This window comes from Mobula hypostoma, chromosome 13 (assembly GCF_963921235.1).
Source record: "Mobula hypostoma chromosome 13, sMobHyp1.1, whole genome shotgun sequence".
Taxonomy (NCBI): domain Eukaryota; kingdom Metazoa; phylum Chordata; class Chondrichthyes; order Myliobatiformes; family Myliobatidae; genus Mobula; species Mobula hypostoma.
In genome coordinates this window covers 58,825,353-58,847,166 of record NC_086109.1, presented here as the reverse complement: position 1 = coordinate 58,847,166, position 21,814 = coordinate 58,825,353, and the positions used below count along the sequence as shown (strand labels likewise).

General features: G+C 40.3%; 2 protein-coding genes across 4 annotated transcripts in view; both read left to right on the top strand.

The window, feature by feature from the left end:
* The window catches only part of cemip (cell migration inducing hyaluronidase 1), a 211,304-nt gene that overhangs the window by 32,013 nt on the left and 157,477 nt on the right, over positions 1–21,814 (top strand). The gene's annotated exons all lie outside the window — the stretch shown is intronic.
* LOC134355616 (inactive cell surface hyaluronidase CEMIP2-like) overlaps positions 1–21,814 on the top strand; it is a 116,890-nt gene that overhangs the window by 65,015 nt on the left and 30,061 nt on the right. For 2 of the 3 annotated variants that reach the window (XM_063065761.1, XM_063065759.1), the window contains 7 exons: positions 9,696–9,765; positions 12,792–12,920; positions 15,543–15,628; positions 16,877–17,008; positions 17,910–17,945; positions 19,745–19,897; positions 20,014–20,191. In XM_063065761.1, coding sequence (XP_062921831.1) covers positions 9,696–9,765; positions 12,792–12,920; positions 15,543–15,628; positions 16,877–17,008; positions 17,910–17,945; positions 19,745–19,897; positions 20,014–20,191 — 784 coding nt within the window. The remainder of the gene's footprint in view (positions 1–9,695; positions 9,766–12,791; positions 12,921–15,542; positions 15,629–16,876; positions 17,009–17,909; positions 17,946–19,744; positions 19,898–20,013; positions 20,192–21,814) is intronic. The other variant, XM_063065760.1, reaches the window with a different exon arrangement.

Here is a 21,814-nt window from a genome sequence, read left to right as displayed (position 1 = left end):
GGCCAGAAGGGCCTATTATTATGTTGTATCCCTTTTTTAAAAAATCTTATGCTTCTTCCATTTCAGCTGAGAACTAGTCTATCATTATCTGCAACTATGTCAATACATACAGAAGAATTGTCAGTGTTGCTGAAGTTTTTCCTCACTAAAACTTTGACCGCCTGGCCAGGGTCACTTCTCAGCAGTATTGCCTATCCCTGATAGACTTTCTTTATTTTTTTTCAAGAAACCCATTTGGATACGCCTAAGAAATTCTAGCCTCTAGGTACTAAGGGAGGTGGTCAATATGGGGGTGTTAAAAACACCCACTGAAATAGCCATTTGTTTCTACAAACTTCCATGATCTGCTGTACAATTTGAGTCATAGAGTTATACAGCATGGAAACAGGCCCTTCAGTCTAAATCATACATGCTGATCTATCTGAGTTAGTCCCATTTGCTTGCACTTGGCTTTCGTCCCTCTGTCTAAATCTCTTTTAAACACTGTAATTGTACCTGTCTCTGCCATTTTCTCTGGCAATTCATTGCATATATTCTGTATGGTGGAAGAAGTCCTCTAGTTTTAGGCTCTGCTACCCTCAGAAAAAGACAGTGACCAACTACTTTATTTTCACAATCATAATTTTATATGTCTCTGTAAGGTCACCCCTCAACTCCAGTGAAAACTGTCCCAGGATATCCAGTATCTTATAGTTCAATGCCTCCAGTCCAAATAACATCCCTGTTAATCATTTCTGCATCCTTTCCTCTGTTCCCTGAGCTCCTTCTGGCTATTGGGAGGCCTGTAGTACAACTGCATCATAGTGATTTTATCCTATTTCTGAGTTCTACCCATATGTTCTTGCTGGAAGGGTGCTCCAGATGTCCTCTCTTGACATTCTCCCCCAGCCAATTTGGCAACTCCCATATCTCTTTTATATCCCTCTCTGTCACATCTGAAATATCAATACCCTGCAATGTTGAACTGCAAGTCCTGTTCTTCGCTCAACCGTATTAATGTAATGGCTACAGTATTATTGCTCTGAGTTTCTAAGTTCACCTGCCTTACCCATTATATTCATTGCATTTAAAAAATACACTTCAGACCATCATTCCTACCATGTTCATTGTCCTGACCCTGCCTACTGGATTCACTTGACTTAACATCTACCCTCTCCTCAATCACTGGCCTTTGGTCGTACTGCTCAAATTTCTTCTGCCATACAAGTAGCACCTGTGAAACTCCCTGCAGTGATTTGAAAGGTTGTGCCTTTAAAAATGTTGGAATTTAGAAAAATATTGATGGGGAATATTATTAGTTTAGCTAATCTTTCTGAGAATTTCTTAAATTATCTTATGGGCCTGAATTTTATATTTTTAAAGCTTGAAGTACATATTTTCAGTTAAAATTTTTAACATGATAAATGTCTCAAACTGTTTGAGGATTCTGACTAAGCCTTGTGTTTTAGGTTCTTCACTTTGTGCTCCTTGCAATGCAGAAAGCATCATTTGAAGTATAGGGGGTAATCACTAAGAATACTGCCAGTAGTTTTTGCAGGTTCCCATTGTGAGGAGTTACAAAGCTTGGAATATTTGACAAATATTTGACAGCAGGCTGACAGCCTAGCTACTGACCACAAAGTCTGTCCCATTATAGGTAGAAGCTTATCGCTGCTGTTTTCCCGTTCTTCACATGACAGACTAGCTCTTTCTGCAATGCATGAAGATCTGGTTGCACTCTGAAGAGAACCATAGGACAAATACAATTGCCAGAAGTTGCCTTAGTCTCTCTTTTCCTGAGGTGGTGCAAATTTCATGGGATGAGATATTTGTAAAAGTTCTATCTGGTTGAGCTGATGTGACTTTTATTGTAACCTATTCATGTAAAATTGAGAAACAAGTGACTGCAGATGCTGGAAACCTGAAATAAAAATGCTGGAAATGTGCAGCAGGTATCTGTGGAGAGAGAATAGAAAGTTTTAGTGCAAATCATTCCCACAGGCTAAAATCCTACAAACTCTATTTCTGTCTGATTACAGGGCATCCACCGGAACATTAGCCCTGCCTTTCTCTCTCCACAGATGCTGCCTTACTATTGAATATTTCCAGCCTTTTTTTTTTGGTCTTTGGGTCAGTTGGACTTCTTAGCTAATGATTTGAATTCTAGTTCTTCTATTTTCTGGACACATAAACAGAAAGAATTTCTGGCCTGGAATCAATGATTAAATTTATATTTATACTGGAATTCTGAAGGCCAAGTTTTGTGTATTCATGGCTAACTTGTATTACTATGATTTTGAACATATCTGAATAAATTAAATAGAGATGGTAGGAAATTGAACAGTAGAATGCCTCTGAAGTGTGGAATAAATTGTGTGATGAAAATCAATGGGATTGGAATGGGAAATTGAAGTGATGGGCAATTGGAAATCTAAGAGTATTCTTGCAGACTGATCAAAGATTTTCTGCAAAATAAGCATCCTATATAACCTGAACAAACTGAGAAGACTTTTTTTTTCATATGTTATCCAGGATCCTGGTCTATTTAGCCTCACATATTGTGAAATTGTGTGTAAACTGATTTATGGGAAGCTTATGACAGTGCAGATAATTACTAAATTAGACCTCAATGACCTTGAGACACTCAGGTGGAAGGAGCAACACCTTGTCTGGGTTGCCTCCAACCTGATAGTATGAACATCAATTTCTTGAACTTCTGGTAATTGCGACCCACCATTCCTCATTCCCTTACTTCTATGGTCTTCTGTCCTCTCCTATCAGATTCTCTCTTCTCTAGCCCTTTATCTCTTTCATCAGTCGACTTCCCAGCTCTTTACATCGCCACTTCCCCTCTCCCAGTTTCACCTATCACCTACCACCTTGTACTACTTTTTCTCCTCCTTCCCAACTTCTTACTCTAATTTCTCATCTCTTTTTTTTCTAGTCCCAGTGAAGAGTCTTGGCCTGAAATATCCACAGTTCACTCTTTTCCATAGATGCTGCCTAGCCTGTTGAGTTCCTCCAGCATTTTGTGTGTATTACTTTGATTTACAGCATCTGTAGATTTTCTCTTGTTTGAATTTCTTCTGTGCAGGGAAACGCATTGCCTAAATAGCAACTCTGGACCAACTCTCCAGAGTTGAGCGATCATGTCATAAATACCAACTATGGAATTGAATTTACGTTTACCTGGAATTCTAAAAATCTCCTCGTTGTGGTAATGATAAAAAGCCACTAGGTTGGTCATTTAAAAAAAATAAACAGCGATAGCCATTAACCTTCTTGGAGGAAGTCCTCTCTCCATACTTTGTCAGGTCTGTTTGTGACTATAATCACTGTAATCTGATTGGCACTGAAATAGGCTAGCAAGTAATATCGCAACTTATGTTCTAACTAATACACTGAAATAAAAGAAAGCCCAAGTGACTACTACAATTGACTAAGACATCAAAGTTGGACATAGCAAAGTCACTCCCAGCTGTATCAACCTTGGGGTGGCACGGTAGTGTAGTGGTTAGCAAAATGCTTTACAGTACAAGCAACACAGGTTCAATTCTGGCAGCTTCCTATAAGGAGTTTGTACGTTCTCCACGTGACCACATGAGTTTCCTCATTTGTTCTGGTTTCCTCTCACACTCCAAAGAGGTATCGGTTGGTAGGTTAAATAGTCATTGTAAATTGTCCCGTGATTAGGCTAGGATTTAATCAGGGGATGGCTGGATGGTGTCGCTCAAAGGGCCATAAGGGCCTATACTGCACTGTATCTTAACAAAACAACAGAACTTTGTAAGGTCCTCATGAATATCTGGGTACTGGTGTCAAAGATGTCCCACATACAAGTCAACTAACTGCCAGATATATAGAATTGTATCTTAAAATCAAGGTGCTACACCGTTCTATCGCAATACCTGACTACATCCAGTATCACTGGCAATGCAGATTTACCTGAGATGGCAGTGTAGTTGTGTGCAAATAGGAGGGAGCAAACACGGTATTCTCAAAATTGTCTCCTGACCCCATAATGTATTACGGAATCAGGTCAAAAGTGCGCAAGGAACTCATTTTTTAATTATTTTCATAGCCAGCTATTAATATTGGAAAACTTTCTACCTGCCTGAATGTGCAGCCACAACAACAAGGCATTCGGTATCATCGAGAATAAACTAGACTGTTTATTCGATGACTTCTCCACCACCAGTACACATCAAATGGAATGTATAGAGTCTTCAAAATATGTACTATTTACATGCCCAAGCTGTTATGAAATCTGCTTCTTTGTGCAGTTGCATGTTCTCCCTATATCCAAGTTGTTTACCTCCAGATTTCCTCCTACAATACAAAGATGTGTGGATTGGGAGATTAAATGGCCACTTCAAATTGCTGCTGGTGCATAGGTGAGCAGTAGAATCTAGAAGGAGTTTATGAGAATGTGGGAAGAATATAAAAATGGGATTAATGTAGGGTTAGAGTGAATAGGAAGTTTCTGGTCAGTGTGGACTCAATGGGCCAAAGAGATTCCTGTCTGTATGACTCCAGCACCTCCAAAATTGTTACATGGAAGAATGAAATAGGAGAGGTTCATATGAATGAAAGAACATAAGAAAGAAAAATAGAAGTTTGGTCTTTCAAGCCTGCTCTACCAGTCATAAAGATCATGACTTCTTTTTCTACCCAATTTGTTTCATCCCTCAATGTCCAATATCAAACTCTGTCTTGAATGAACTTATGACTGGGACTCAAAAGACCCCAAAATAGAGAATTCTAAAGCAAAACACACAAAATGCTGGAGGAACTCAGTAGGCCAGGCAGTATCTATAAACAGTTAATGTTTTGGGCCCCTCCAACAGGACTGGAAAAAAGATGAGAAGTTGGAGCAAGAAGGTGGGTGGAGGGGAGGAAAAAGTGCGAGGTGATAGGTGATATCGGGGGAGGGGTGAGTAAAGAACTGTGAGACTGATAGGTGAAAGGGATAAAGGGTTGGAGAAGAGGGAATCTGAAAGGAAAGGGCAGAAGACCATGGAAGGGGGAGGAGTACCAGAGGGAGGTGATGGGCAGGTAAGGAGATAAGGTGAGAGAGGGAAAAGGAATGGTGAAGGGTGTGGTCAATAACTGAAAGTTCAAGAAATCAATGTTAATGCCATCAGGTTGGAGGCCACCCAGATGGAATATGAGGTATTGCTCTTTCTACCTCATTGTGGCAGTAGAGGAGGCCATGGGCTGAAATGTCAGAATGGGAATGGGAAGTAGAATTGAAGTGGGTGGCCACCATGAGATTCCGCTTTTCCTGGCGGACGGAGCATAGGTGCTCTGCGAAGCAGTCTCCCAATCTACGTCGGGTCTCGCCAATATACAGAAGGCCACACCAGGAACACCGTATACAGTAGATGAACCCAACGGACTCACGGGTGAAGTGCCGTCTCACCTGGAAGGACTGTTTGGGGCCCTGAATGGTAGTGAGGGAGGAGGTATAGGGGCAGGTATGGCACTTGTTCCACTTGCAAGGATAAGTACCAGGAGGGATGAATAGACAAGGGAGTCGTGTTGGGAGTGATCCCTGCAGAAAGTGGTGGGGGGGGGGTGGGAGGGAAAGATGTGATTGGTGGTGGCAGGAGGGAAAGATGTGACTGGTGGTGGTGGGATCCTGTTGGAGGTGGTGGAAGTTACAGAGAATTATATGCTGGACGCTGAAGCTGGTGGGGTGGTAGATGAGGACAAGAGGAACTCTATCCCTGGTGGGATGGTAGGAGGATGGGGTGAGGGCAGTGTTGACATGGAAGACAGAAAGCCCCTTTCTTTGAATATGGAGTATATTTCAGTTCAGAAATGAAAAGCCCCATCCTGAGAGCAGATGTGAGCACTGAGAGAAGGGGATGACATTTTTACACGTGACAGAGTGGGAAGAGGTAGCTATGAGAATCAGTGAGTTTATAAAAGATAATAGTTGTAAACTATCTCCAGAGATAGACAGATAGGCTCTTTCTAAAGAGTCACTTCACTCTGAAGAAATTTTTCTGCATCTCAGTCTTAAATAGATTACTCCCTATTCTGAGGGTGTGATCCTTGGCTCTTGACTCCTTAGCCAGCTAAAGCTATCTTGTTTGCGTCCCCCTTATGGAGCTTTGCAGAAATTTCATAAGTTTCAATGACATTTCCTGTCATTCTTCTAAACTGGACAGGATACAAGCCTGATCCAGCAAACACACCATCTAAGTAATGCACCCTCTGTATGCCACCTTGGCTGAACAGGGGAGCACTTTTAGTAATAGACTAAGACAACTGCAGTGTTCCAAAGAGCACTATGTGAGGTAAATCTTACCCTCGGCCATTAGGTTCTGTAACGAGTCAACCTATAGCTGGGGAAATGATGACCTCCTCCTGTTAGACTGCTTGAGGTAACTTATTTTTATTCTTTCTTTCTTCTCTTCTAATATATGTATATCTATGTACTTGTTATGCTACTGTGACATTGTAATTTCCTTTGCAATCAATGAAGTATCTGTCTATCTATTTATCTAATGAATCTTCCCTGCACTCCCTCTAGGACAAGTGTATCTTTTTCTTAGCTGATACTTCAGTTGTGGTCTCAACAAGGCCTTAGATAAATGCAATATGACATCTGTACGCCTGTATTTAAATTCTTTCATATTGATGTCAGCTGAATATTGTTGGCTTTCTGACTGACTTTCTGCATATTGACTGAACAGCACCCAGGTCCCCTTTGAAGATCAACCAATTTCTCATTATTTTTTCAAAGTACTATACTTTTACGTGTTATGCATCCAAGTGGAAGGCTTCATATTTTTTTTACCATTATATTATGTTCTGTCTTGGTCATTCCCTTTCACTAAATTTGCCCATATTCTTTTAAAGATTCCTTACTCGCAATCCTACCTAGCCTGGTATCATCAACAAGCTTAGAAATATGACAATGGTCTCCTCATCCAAATTGTTGATATAGACTGTGAATAATTAGGACCCAAGCACTAATTCTTGCAGTACCCCATAAAAAAACAACCTGCCAATTGGAGAAAAATTAGTTTATTCCCACTCTTTGCTTTGTGTAGGATAACCAATTATCAATTTTTACATTTGCATTCAGTTTTACTTTACCATTATTTTGTGTACTTAAAATATTATCTACCTTATCGAAACCTCTCTGAACATCCAAACATACCACATCCTCTGTATCACCTTCATCTATTCTACTTGTCAGCTCCTTTCAAATCTTGTGTAATTTAGTTAAATATGAAGTTCCTTTCTTGAATTCATACTGACTTATTTCAATAAAATTCTTTTCAAAGTGTTCTGTTAATACATCCTTCAATAGAAATTTCAGTATTTTCCCTACCATCTATGTAAGACAGAAAGTCAGTAGAAGTGCATTCCTCTCTTCTTTCTTTTGAATGAAGAAAAATAGGGTTTTGTGAGCATGACAGAGAGGTTCAAGGCAAGGAGGAGGATGATATCCAGGTCCGTGCATTAATGTGGAGATAAGTGGATAGGGTAATGAGTTTGTATTTAGGCTGGATCAAAGTTGAATTGTTATGATTGGACGGGATGGTGGGTGATGGTATCATTGTTACGCAGGGTGAGGACCCAAGGAAGCATGATGCAAGGGTTTAAGTTTTGAACTTGAATGGAATTCATCTGCTGCTGGTTCCCAGCAGTCGATTTGTTAGGCTGAATCCTTTAAGTAAAAGACTTGTATTTTCAGTGAAGGTCTACTAAAGCATAAGTGGTTTACACTATCTGCAGACTACTCAGAGCAAATGAAATGGTGGAGACATAGTTTTTAAACCATCCATGTAGTCATGTTCAGGAGGATCCCAGAGCAAGATCTCAAATTCTGAAATTAATATAGCGAGTCATTGGTTTCCCAGTTGAAATTTTTATTTGGTACTGCACGTACATTGTGTTGCAATTGGATGTCATATTTAGTTTATTTTTCAGAATGTTTCCAAAACTACAAATAACACTGATTCTCCAGCCCATGCAATGTATTGGAAATGTCAAGAATTTGTTTTAACCATGTCATATTGGCTATTTATTTTACCTGTATGAATTTTGTGGAGTTACTATAGATTTTTGAAAATCCCTACTCAAATTAACATAAACAGTTGTTGTTTGTCCATTCTATAACATGGATTATAAGTATTACTGCTAATTGCATTTTATTTCTGTGTAGCTCACAATACAGAAATAAGCTTGTTCAACCTACTAGGTATAGGCCACTTCAACAGTACTCCCATTCCCTCATGAATTTTCCCTGTAACAAATTCTCCCACATTCCAGTTAAATACCCCTGCCCCTCCTACCACAGGTCTACTGTTGGCTTAAAAAGGTAACGTCATTTATTTATTGTCACCGTTTTGTAATATTTGAAGCACATTGGTTACATATCCAACAAAACTGACTATACTAAATAAGCAGCAAACACAAAATGCTAGAGGAACATAGCAGGTCAGGCAGCATCTACGGAAAAGAGTAAACAGTCAATATTTCGGGCCAAGACTCTTCATCATGACTGGAAAGGAAGGGGAGAAATCAGTAGAAGGTGGAGGGAGGGGAGGGAAAAGTACAAGGTGGCAGATGATAGGTGAAACTGGGAGAGGGGAGCGGTGATATAAAGAGCTGAGAAGTTGATTGGTGAAAGAGATGAAGGGCTGGAGCAGTGGGAATCTGATAGGAAAGGACGGAAGGCTATGGAAGAAAGGAAAGGCGAAGGAACAGTAGAGGGAGGTGATAGGTAGGTAGGGAGATAAAGTGAGAGAGGGAAACAGGAATGGGGATTGGTGGGGGTTGGGGAGAAATTACCAGAAGTTTGAAAAATCAGTGTTCATGCCATCAGGTTGGAAGCTACCCAGACGGAATATAAGCTGGTGCTGCTCCAACCTGGATGTAGTTTCTTCATGGCATTAGAGGAGGACATGGACTGACATGTCGGAATGGGAATGATAGGTAGAATTGAAATGGGTGGCCACCAGGAGATCTCACCTTTTGTAGCAGACAGAGCAAAGGTGCTCGGTGAGGCAGTCTCCCGAACTACTTTGGTTATCACCAATAAACAAGAGGCCACACTGGGAGCACCAGATACAGTAGATACAACAGGCTCACCGGTGAAGTATTACCTCACCTGGAAGGAGTGTTTGGGGCCCTGAATGATAGTGACGGTGGAGATGTAGGGGCAGGTGTGGCACTTAATTCTGTTTGCAAGGATCAGTACTACAAGGGAGATTAGTGGGGAGATCAAGAGGACAAGGGAGTTGTGTAAGGAGTGATCACTGCGGAAAGTGTAAAGTGGTGGTGGAGAGAAAGATGTGCTTGGTAGTGGAATCCTGTTAGGGGTGGCAGAAGTCAGGGAGAATTATGTGCTGGATACGGAGGCTAGTGGGGTGGTAGGTGAGGCCGAGGGGAATACTGGACATGGAGGCCCGAACCATCGACTGTTTACTCTTTTCCATAGATGATGCCTGACTGCTGAATTCCTCCAGACTGGTGTGTGTGCTGCTCTGGATTTTCAGCATTTGCAGATTTTCTCGCGTTTGTATACTAAATAAGTGCTGGTCTAGTGAGGATTTGGACCTTGCTCACACATGAGATAAACTTGGGTTCAGATCTAAAATCTCTAATAAATTTTTAGTTTTAAGTTTTAAATCCATTGACTATTGGGTGTATTGAATACTATGTTACTACTAAAGGTAAATGTTAATTTACAGGGGTGTTACAACTTTCTGGATCTCGAATCCAAACAACCACCTCATCAACAATGCAGCAGCTGGTGCTCAGGTATGGCAACTTATAAAACCATTTACTGGGTATCGGCCCTCACCCCATCTTTCCACTGTATTAACAGAAATAGAGTTCTACTCTTCCCCACTCTCTGCTTTTCATAGGGATTGTTCTCTCCATGATTTTCTTGTCCCTTCGTCCCTCCCCATTAATTTCCCTCTTGGTACTTACCCCTGCAAGCGCAAGAAGTGCTACACCTGCCCATTCACCTCCTCCCTCACCTCCATTCAAGGTCCCAGTCCCTCCTGTGAGACAATATTTCACTTACAGATCTGTTGGGGTCATCTTCTGGATCCACTCCCAATGCAGTCTCCTCTCCGTTGGTGAGACCTGACATAGATTGGGGGACCACTGTGTCGATCACCTTTGCTTTATTTGCAAAAAGCAGGATTTTCCGGTAGCCAACTATTTTAACTTCAGTCCCCATTCCCATTCCAACATGTTGGTCCATGGCTTCCTCTTCTGTCAAGATAAGGCCACCCTCAGGTTAGAGGAGCAAGTCCTCATATCCCATCTGGGTAGCCTCCAACCTGGTGGCATGAACATCAATTTCTCTAACTTCTGGTAATTTTCCCACCTCCCCCTTCCCTCATCTTCCATTCCCACTCTTACCTCTTCTCCTCTCCTCACCTGTTTATCACCTCCCCCTGGTGCCCCTCCTCCTTCCCTTTCTCCCATGGTTCACTCTTCCCTCCTTTCAGATTCCTTTTTCTCCAGCCCTTGACCTTTTCCTCCCACCTGGCTTTACCTATCACCTTCTAGCTTGCCCTCCTTCTCTCCCCCCGCCCCAACCTTTTTATTCTGCCGCCTTCCCTCGTCCTTTCCAGTCCTGATGCACGGTCTCGCCCTAAAATGTCAACTGTACTCTTTTCCGTAGATGCTGCCTGGCCTGCTGAATTCCTCCAGCATTTTGTGCCTGTGCTGCTTTGGATTTCCAGCATCTGCAGATTGTTTGTTAAAGGAGGATTAATTTTCTAAGCTTTCTCCAGATATTCTTTTTCACCGTTGTTCTCACGATCACCACACACCCAAATATTTGTATTCCTAACAATCACTCAATTACTAACAATATTTATTCAGGGAAGAATGGCCTGCCAGTTTCTTGATCGTTGTTTGTGTATCTTTGTAATATTAACCCATTTGTTAAAGAGGCTCTGTTTATACGTGAAGAAATTTATATTTGTAATACACTTCAGTTGGCTTCATAATTGGTTAAAAAAACTTACAGAAAACATGATCACCAAGAATGCCATTGTATCCTTATTTGTCGGTTTCTTCTGATCAGTATGTTCTCACAAAGGAATGACGGTCGCATACTTGTTAAATCATCAGACCTCTAGTGACTAGTGAAAACAAACACAAGAAAAACACTACCAGTTGTGGAATTTAAGTTTCTTGATAAAATGCAATTATACTAGTCTGAATAATAATCACCATGAAAATTATTGGATTTTTTTTTAAAAAAGCATCCAATTCACCAGTTTCCTTGGGCGGGGTGGGGGGGGGGGGGGACTTTGTCATACTGGGCTGGTCTACAGCTTACTCCAGATACAACCTAGCTGGTTGAATCGAAGTGGCTAAGTAAATCAATCATTTCTGCTTTACTCTAACTTAAAATGTATGTTCTTGTAGTCATAATAATACAGAAAGTAGCCCATCAGGTCCTATCTGTTCCTGGGGGCAGTTAGTTCATTCTCTCACATTATTTCCTCCTACACCTTCAAATTATTCTCTCTCAAACATGCCTAAATGTTTCTTTGATTCAATTCTCCATTAACTGACCAATTAACTGACCAGCATGTCCTTGGGGCATGAGAGCAAACCAGAAACCCAGATGAAAACCATGTGATCAGGGAAAGAATATGTAAGCTCCATGCAGACAGCATCCAAGGTCAGAATGGAAGCTAGGATCCTTGAGCCCAGTGAGGCAACAGCACTGTCAGATGCATCACTATGCCACAGGAGGAAAATTGGATGGAGCATCTGTCATTGCTCTGGGCATTAAAATTGGATCCAGCAAGTCACTTACAACTCAATAGATCTTATAAGGACCTCTTCACAAATACCTGGAGAGCTGTGCTATTGACCAGTCACACAACAACCTGACATGGTCATATTCAGAAATGTATTTCTTACAGACATACTACAATCCATGATATGTCTTGTTCTATGAGGAGAACAGACTCACCAGAAGTGGGAGAAGCACTTGGAGTCATTAAATATGGTCTCAGCAAGGCTTGTCTACTTGCTAATTTATTAATGTTGGATGGGTGTTGATCAGTAGAGAGCTTGTCTGTTCTTCCAAGTCATCCATACGGCCATTACCCAAAAGACAACTCCCTGTCAAGTTCCGTTACTCACTGTCAAGTTCTGATACTCACTGTCAACAAGATTTTTGTGCTGAATCTCCTGACTCCAAGATGTAAAAACAATTTTATGAGCTGCAGCTGATTTTTGATAAGGATTCACTTGTCCAGAATAATAGCTATTGTAACTGGCATACCTGAAAATTACTTAAGATTCCAGGTTGAACTGGCCGGTTTCGATACAGAGAAGGTGAGTTACCTGAAGTTAGCATTTGATGGGTGAGAAGTGTGTTGTTCTGCAAGATTATGTTGAGCCTCTTGAAAAGGACCACACAAAGTGATAAGCTGTTAATTCTGTCTTTCTGTATAGATACTCCTTCATCTGCTGAATATTTCCAGTAACTTTATTTTTCATTTTAAGGATTACAGTGGTTCAGGGTGAAGCTCATTATTACCTTCTCAAAGGGAATTATGGCACACCAATAAATGGAATTTCAAATAGTAGCCAGTCCCATAAACCCAAAATACAAAGAGCAATAACAAATCTTTAAACATATTTTACATTATTTCTCTAGGATGTGTGAGCAATTCATTTAAGTGCATAGACATGTCTTGTAATTAAGTATTCCTATGGGGAAAAATTGTCCTCAGTTACTTTTTGTTTAAAAACATTGGGCTTTTGTTTTAACACTTCCTGTTAATACTTTTTCTTTCCAGGACGTGGGGATATGGTATATTTTCCATCGTGCCCCTACTGGAGAATCCGTTGGCAAATATCCAGAGGGCCAATCAGAGTTTACTCCTTTGGGAATATTTTATAACAACAGAGTACATTCCAACTTCAAGGTATGTATTACTCTGCTACAGTAAGAGTTTTTTAACAATGAATTATTTTATACTGGGAATTTTTGTTTTAAATTAAGATATCCAACACCAGTAATTGTTCTGAACTATTTAAAATATAGACTGAAGATGTACTTACGTATTCTAAGCCTAGGTTTAGATTAGATTTCAACCCAAAATTTCTTCTTGGGCAATCTTCCTCTAGTTCTGAGGTGACTTACAGGGCTTATGTGGGACCTACTAATTCTTTCTACTCTGCTAGTGGTGTGGCAAGCATTGTACTCTCTATTTTGTTTTTTACAGCTGCTCGGACCAATCATTGCTCTGAGCAGGAAATATTTACACAGCTTGAAAACTATGCGGCACTTTATAGAAAAGAAAATTCCAGCTGCATGACAACAAAGGCTATGTGCATGGGAGCATTTTGGTTACTAGGCGGCCAAGCACCTGCACAGCTTAGAGGGAACAGTGGGGGCAAGAGATGGACAGGTCATCTTAGAGGAGTGCACTACTTTTACCATTTAAGCTGAACCTTTGTGTGGTCTAGGGTATTAGGTTCTTAATACCATTCAGAATGTTGCTCTTCCAATTTGTGTAATTATGGACCAGAGAGTGTCACCTGCAAATGGGGATGTCAAGGATGTTCTCAAAGCTTTTGAACTATTTCCTTCATCCATCTAGTAATCTCATGCAATGATGGAACTGAGAATATGTTTCAGGAGTCTGGTATTCAGTTAAGGACAAAATAAAATAGTGTTCAGAAAGTAAACACAAGGACCCTCATGCCTGCTCCACTATTTAATATAATCATTGCTGATCTATGCTGGCCTAAACTTCTCCTGTGTGCTAGTTCTGCATATTCTTCAGTTCCTTCACCTCTTTGTAACTATGGGACTGTAATTAGACCCTCTTCTGGGAACATTAGCTTGGAAGAAGATGTTGGAATAGATTTACTTTCCATGCAAATGGACTTGGAGAATTTTGTGCAAACTCTGTTGGTGTTAATTCTCCAGTGTTTTCAGGTGTTTCCTAGTGGTAATTCATGTACCAAAAATTCAAAGAACATTTATTATCAAAGTACGTATGCAGTACACAACCCTGAGATTTCTCTTCCAATAGACAGCCACGAAACAAAGAAAACCATGGAACCCATTCAAAGAAAAACATCAAACACCCCATGTGCAAAAAAAAACAGATCATGCAAATGGCAAAAAAATGAGCGAAAGCACAGACTATAAAACCTCAAATCACAAAGTTATCGAGACAGTCCAGGAATGTTCAGTTTCAGCTCAACAAAAAAGGAGCAACCAGAGACCAGAAACATGAACTACAGTGTCTAATCCACAAATGTTGTGAATTAAACCTTGCCTAAGACCCAAAACTCTGGCACCATCCTCTGGCAGCATCGAGCAAGAGAGAGACTGTTCGAGTGCAGGCACTTTCCTGTGGCAGCAGTGAGTGAGAGCAAGAGAGGAAGACCAGTTACTTGCTGGCAGATTGCACTCACCTTCCACTCCCATCCTCGTTGATTTCAATCTTCCTTGACGCTTTAATTGGTGAAAAATAGAGTCGATCATGGCTCATGCCCTGTCTGCAGGCTTCTTGGCCTTCAGGCCGCACATTTCACTCGAAACCTCACCGAACTCCCTCGGAGACAGCAAAGTACCAAATCGCTCGATCAGCCCAAAGCACACCATCAAAATGTAGATCATAGGCTCAATAGTAGCTGAATCATATTTGAAAGCAAAAGAAGTAAAGGAAGTGAAAGATGTAGTTTCATGAACCGTCTGAAGGATGTCATCCTTGGTTGCATTGTTTCCTGGAGCCATCTTACAGTATCAAAAGCCTGTAGAGAAGGATAGACTACTTTGTCAGTAGACTGAGTGTTTATGTGAACACTCTGCAGCTCATTGTTTGGTAGCCTTCAGATTGTCTGAGGAAAATCAGCTTTACTACCATTTTTCTTGCCAAATGGTCAATTTCATATTTTTCCCAATTTTGTAACGTGTTTTATATCTGCTGCACAACACTTTTGTGCTGTCAATAAATTTAACTCTTGGTGCTTTTATCCAAGTCATTTATATAAATTGTAAAACATTGTGGCCCTACACCAATTGCTTTGCACCTTGCTTATTACATCTTGCTGATCAGGTTAAGACTCATTTTGTGCCCTCTCAAAATTGAGGTGCTACTTTTTAGAACAGAGGTAAGGAGGAATTTTTTTATCCAGAGAATAGTGAATCTGTGGAATGCTCTACTACAGACTGTGATGGAGGCCAAGTCCATGGGTATATTTAAAGCGGAAGTTCATTGTTTCCTAATCAGTCAGGGTCTCGATTCATATGGTGAGAAGGCAGGTGTATGAGGTTGAGTAGGATCCATGATCAGCCATGATAGAATGGCAGAGCAGACTCAATGGGCTGAATGACGTCATTCTACTCCTGTGTCTTATAGTATTATGGTCTATTTCCTGTGAACCAGTCAATCCCAACTGATGTTTGCCATGTAGCATCATTCTTGAAATACCCATTCTTAATTATTCCAGGTATTGCTAATATGTGTTTTATCAATGAGAGCCATACTGCAATATACCCACTGATTGATTTCTGCTCTTCGCTTCCCCAGGCTGGTCTCTTCATTGACAATGGAGTGAAGACTACCAAGTGCAGTGACAATGATCCCCGGGAAATTCTTGCCATAGACTTTGCCAGGTATAGCAGAATTAATATTTTGTTATAACAAGCTGCTGGCAGAACTCTGTGGGTCAGGTAGCATCTATGGAAGCAGAGAAGCAGTCAATGTTTCATATAAAGACTGCATATTTTTCATAGTTTTGAAGTATGGATGGAGGTCATTTGGCATATCATGTCTATCCTAGTTCTTAGAACAATACTTAATCCTACATGCAAAACTTATTTTTCTATTACCTTTGTTCCCTCTGATACCCATCAACACCATCCACTAAACTTAGTGTAATTCACAGTAGTTGATTAACCATCAGCGTGTCTTTAGGATGTAGGAGGAAACATGAGCATCCTGGAAAAATTACTTTGGTCAGATGGTCATGATCAGAGTGTGTAAATTCACACAGTCAGCACCAAATACTCAGAATGACCTTTGCTTGATTTGATTCCCCCCTACTTATCAAATTCTAAGCTTTGTGATTGATAATGGAACTTACAAATTGACAGCTTTACAAGAAGTTTGAAGATCATTTGTGATTCGAAGTTGTGTCAGAACTCTGCAAGGCTTAAAGATATAACAAGTTGGAAGAGCAAAATGGTAACTAGGAAAAGAATAGTTCCCCTTCAGGATCAGAGTGGTTGTCTATGTGTGGAGCAAAGGGACATGGACAGTGTCTTAAATGAAAACGTTTCAACTATATTTACCATGGAGGTTTCAACCCGAAATGCTGCATCCATTTCTTTCCCGATGACTTGCTATTTTTCTTCAATGATAGCTTCAAGCATTTTCCCAACTGCAATTGTTTAAGATATTGTATAATTTCTCACAATTCTGGATGCTTCTATTTCCACTGGATACTTTTATAATAGTTCTGTACGCAGCAAAGAGAACTTATGTCCCTTTCAACTATCCTGTTTAATAATTGCAGTCTCCATATTTCTTGAAATGTATACTCTGCTGTGTGTGTGTTTGGGATAAAATGCACTAATTTTAAATGTTTGCTTAATGAATTTGAAATTTTATAACATGAAAATATTTATTCTTGGATACTTTATTTGTGGCCCTAAGTATTTTTCTTATGCTCAAATGATAATGAAGAATTAATAATTCATTAGTAATGAAAACTATGGTATTTAGCCTTCTGTTCCTGCCGAGTCCTGGCTTCTGATGTGAATTAATTCCTTGGGCATAAGTGCTTACCTTCTGTTTCCAAGTCTCAATTTCTCACAGGACCGTGCCGGAACAAACACTTATGTTTTGCATCTTTGACGTAGGTTTCGCCCACATCAGAATGCTGACCCAAGGCAGCCACGTGTTCCTGCTGTTATTGATGGTCTTATAGCCTTTAAAAACAATGACCATGGAGCATGGGCTAGAGGGGGAGACATTATATTCCGCAACTCTGGGTGAGTGCTATCAAATGCTGGAAAATGTTTTTATAATAGGAAACATCTTTGATACATGGAAGACTGAAAGACACAGGAGTTTGCAGATGCTGGAATCTGAAACACCACCGAGTGCAGGAGGAACTCAACCCCAGTTCAAATGAAGAATCTTGACCCAAAAGTGGGGCAGCACAGCAGCATAGCAGATGGTGCAATGCTTTATAGCACCAACGATCACTGATAAAGGTTCAATACCTATCACTGCTTGTAAGGAGCTTATACATACTCCCCGTCAGTGCGTGGGTTTCCTCTGAGTGCTTCGGTTAGGGTTAGGGATGGGTGAGTTGTAGTCATACTATACTAGCGTTGGAAGCATGGTGACACTTGAAGGCTGTCCCCCACCCCCAGCTCATTCTTTGAACAATGTTAGAACATAGAATAGTACAGCTCAGTACAGGCCCTTCAGCCCACAATGTTGCGCCGACCCTTAAACCCTGCCTCCCATATTTCCCATAATGTTATTCATTGATGCAAACAACGCATTTCACTGTATGGTTCAATGTACATGTGATAAATAAAGGTAATCTGTCAAATCTTCAAAATGTCAACTGTCCATTTCCCTCCATGGATGCTGCCTGAACTGTTGAGTTCCTTGCCCACATTTTATGATGATATATAGAAGTACTGAATGAATTACTGGAGACAGTGGATATCAGCCTCTGAGGTAGAGGCTCCACTGTTGATTACTGCATGTATGGTACTAAAGGTATAATGTAAAACTAATTGCTATGGCAGTACAAAGCAATACACTGATCATTATGTACATACGTATTTCACAAATGAATTGATGCTGTGATTTTGTGATAAAATGTCAAATGCTTGAAATTCTTGAATGTGAACATGTTCTTTTTTGCTTTTGTAGGTTCTCTGACAATGGGATAGGTCTGACTCTAGCAAGGTAATTTTGATTTTCCAATGTTAAGAATGTCTTCCTCAATGATTAGCATACAAGACCTAACTTTTTTAGTTTAAAATCTAAACCTTAACTTGCAGAAACATTGCTTATCAATTTCCCATGCTGACAGAGTCAAAATTATGCTACTTACAGTTCTGATGAAAGGTTATTGACCTGGAATGTTAATTAGTTCTTTATCCACAGATGCTTTTAGATAGTCTTGGAAGTTGATTTAAAGGCCAGGGATTAAGTGAATTGAATTCTTAAGGATCATTAAGTCCCATTATGAAATCTTAAAATTCATCCCTGTTTACAATAAAAAATGTACATATATGCACTTGCTCACAGTGATGAAAAGTGTTGTAGTTGCTCTGAGAAGTCATTGTAAATGTGATTAGTAATTTCCAATTGAAAATGCTGGCAATTGCAGTGTAAAGTTAGAAAGTTTACGTATTTTATATATTTGTTAGAATTTATTCAAATCTGGCAAGAATTGTATACAGTACTTTACATTTGTTATAATGGTAGACAGAATAGGAACATGAAGAAACCTTAATCCCGATGGAATTATTCTTTGAAGGGCATAAAATGTAGAACAAATGAAAACATAAAATAACTCTGTGTTACTGGAGTTGGCTTTGTCTAGAATGCAGAATACCATGTAATGTCATTACTTGGTGGGTGGCAGTTCAAGAGGAGTGGATGGGCTGTACGGTTAAAGGCTTGTTAGTAAAAAGCATTTTGGGTGTTTGCTTTTATTTTGTGTATTAAATTGGAAATTAGATAATTTGAATACAATTCAAATTAATTCTAACAGTTTGAAAGTCACGTTTTGCTATTTCATGACTATTGACTTTTGATGGAAGATTAGTAGCTAAGAAACCAGATTCCTATCCCAATGAATGCCAAGCTGAATTATTAGGAGGTATCTCATAAAGTAGTGACTGAGTGTATGTTCATGACCTTCTGCTGATGTAGACCATCCACTTCAAGGTTCGATGTGTTATACTTCAGAGATGCTCTTCTGTGCAATACTGTTGTAAAGAATTGGTATTTGAGTTACTGTCACCTTCCTGTCAGCTTGAAACAGTCTGGCCATTCTCCTCTGACCTCTCTCATTAACAAGCAATTTTTGGCCCACAGAACTACCATTCACTGGATATTTTTTGTTTTTCACACCATTCTGTGTAAACTCTAGAGACTGTTGTGTATGAAAATCCAGGAGATCAGCTGTTTCTGAGATTATAAACCACCCATCTGGCACCAATAGTCATTCCACAAAGTCACTTAGTTCACATTTCTTCCCCATTCTGATGTTTTGGTCTGACCAACAACTGAACCTCTTGACCATGCCTGCATGCCTTTATGCATTAAGTTGCTGCCACGTGATTGGCTGATTATATATTTGCATTAACAATAAGGTGTACCTAGTAAAATGGCCATGAAGTATAATTTTGCTAAAGGTTTCTTTTTGTGGTGACAGAATTTTAGTGGATACAGAGCATAAACCATAGTAGTGTTTGTTTTCCTGTTCCACAGCTCAAGGTGTTTAATTTCCCAGGAAACATGATGATGTTCAGAATGGAAGAACTTAAAGCCTCGGGATACTTGTTGGTTTTGAGTGTAAATTGCAGATGGAAGGAGCTATGGTCTCTAACCCTATTTTGTTGATTTTGTGGATGCTGAGTGGCATGAATTAAACCTTTAAGGATCAATTAACAACAATGGAGGCACGCATTATTTTTGATGAAAACTGATAATAGGAGACATTTTTGATGATCATTCTGGTTTTGCTTTCACAGTGATGGAACATTTCCAACTGATGAAGGATCAAGCCTGGAAGTGACAAGATCAGTCTTTGTTGGTGAAAGCATTAATGTGGGTTACAATGGAGGACAAAACAGATACTGGGGAAAGGGTGCACATGGAGAGTACAGAACACTGCCAAGAAACAGGTAGGAAATAAATAATAACAGTTTAAGGCATGTTGCATCTATATTCCAGAAAGGGTTTCACTTCCTAATCCAAAAACTGCAGGAAGTATTGAATTTGAAGTTTTTATGCTTTCCAGAACATTTCCCATCCGTGGATTCCAGATCTATGATGGTCCAGTCCGGCTGACACAGTGCACATTTAAGAAATACTTATCTGTCCATGATAGGTACTGTAGTGCACTTGGATTCTTTATGAGGAACCCCTGGCAAATCAGTCCCCAAAATAATGTATCTCAAGTCAAGTTGGAGAGTAGTGTAAGTTTTAATCATTTTACTGTATATTCTCAAACACCAAGAAAAAGTTATTCCTTGGTAGTGGAGTCAAAATAGTGATATTTTAGATTGAAAATGAATATTATTGTGAGAATATTTGTGTACAAGTGATCAAATATCTTGCTACAATAGTATAAAGCAGGGTTTCTCAACTGGGATTCCATGAGAGGTTGCTAGGGGTTCTGCGAGAGATCGTGATGAAAAAAATAAACGTAATTTTTTTGAACTTCGCCCGGTGCACGATGCTAGCGCTCAAAGTGGAGGACAGTGAATGAGCAGCCCTGTTGACAATCTCATTAGAGGTCTCTCTGTCCAGTATGGCAGTGCACAGTAGGACCATGTGTTAATTTAGTTGAGTCCACTCTCAGTTTTGATGTGAGATAGGGGAGGCCATTTAAAATTGGTGAGTGCTCTATTGCACAGGGGGGAGGAATGTAGGCTGATGATGAGCACTGTATTCCATGGAGGGGAGGACAGTAGGTTGATAATTGGTGGGCACTGTATTACACACACAGGGGGATGGTAGGCTGTTGAGGAGCATGAAGCGCATTTTCCGAGCATTGAATGGACTCGCCCAACTTGGGCTGTGATGTCAGCCTCTCCCTCCTGAATTACCTCCCCCAACTTCCCCTTGCATGCGCTGACTGGCTTATGGGAGCGCAAACTATCAGTGGAATAGAAAATTGGAGGGAACTTTTCATTCTAAAGACGGTCCAGTGTGGCGATTTTGAAGAGGAGGTGTGAGATGAAAGAGAAGGATTCTAGGCCTAGACCTACGGACAATTCTGATCAGAGATGGAAAGGGTCAGCAACTTTAAGTTCATCGGCATTATTATTTCAAAGGATCTGTCCTGGGTTGAGCATGTAAGCAGCATTACAAAGAAGGCATGGCAGCAGCTGTACATTCTTTGAATTTTGCAAAGATTTGGCATGTCACCTATAACTTTGACAGACTTCTATAGATGCGTGGTGGAGAGTATACTGACTGGTTGTGTAATGGCCTGACATGGAAACACCAATGCTCTTGTATGGAAAAGCCTGCAAAAAGTAGTGGATACAGCCTATTTCATCACCAGTAAAACTCTTCCCACCACTGAGCACATCTACAAGGAGCGCTGTTGCAGGGAAACAGCATCCATCATCAAGGGCTCCTATCATCCAGGTGATACTCTCTTCTCACAGTTGCCATCAGAAGGTGGTACAGGAGCCTCAGGACCCACACCACCAGGTTCAGGAACAAACAAGAGAAAATCTGCAAATGCTGGAAATCCAAGTAACACACACAAAATGCTGGAGGAACTCAGCAGGCTAGGCAGCATATATGGAAAAGAGTACAGTTGATGTTTCGGGCCAAGATTCTTCAAAGACTGGAGAAAAAAAGATGAGAAGTCAGAGTTATTTACTTTTTGTATTTGCACATTTTGCCTTTTGCATATTGGTTGTTTGTCCATCGTGTGTGTGTGTGTGTGTGTGTGTGTGTGTGTGTGTGTGTGTGTGTGTGTGCGCGCGCGCGCGCGTACGTGTTCTCATTGATTCTATTGTGTTTTTTTGTATTTACTGTGAATGCCCACATATATATATTTTCTTAATAAATTTACTTTGAAC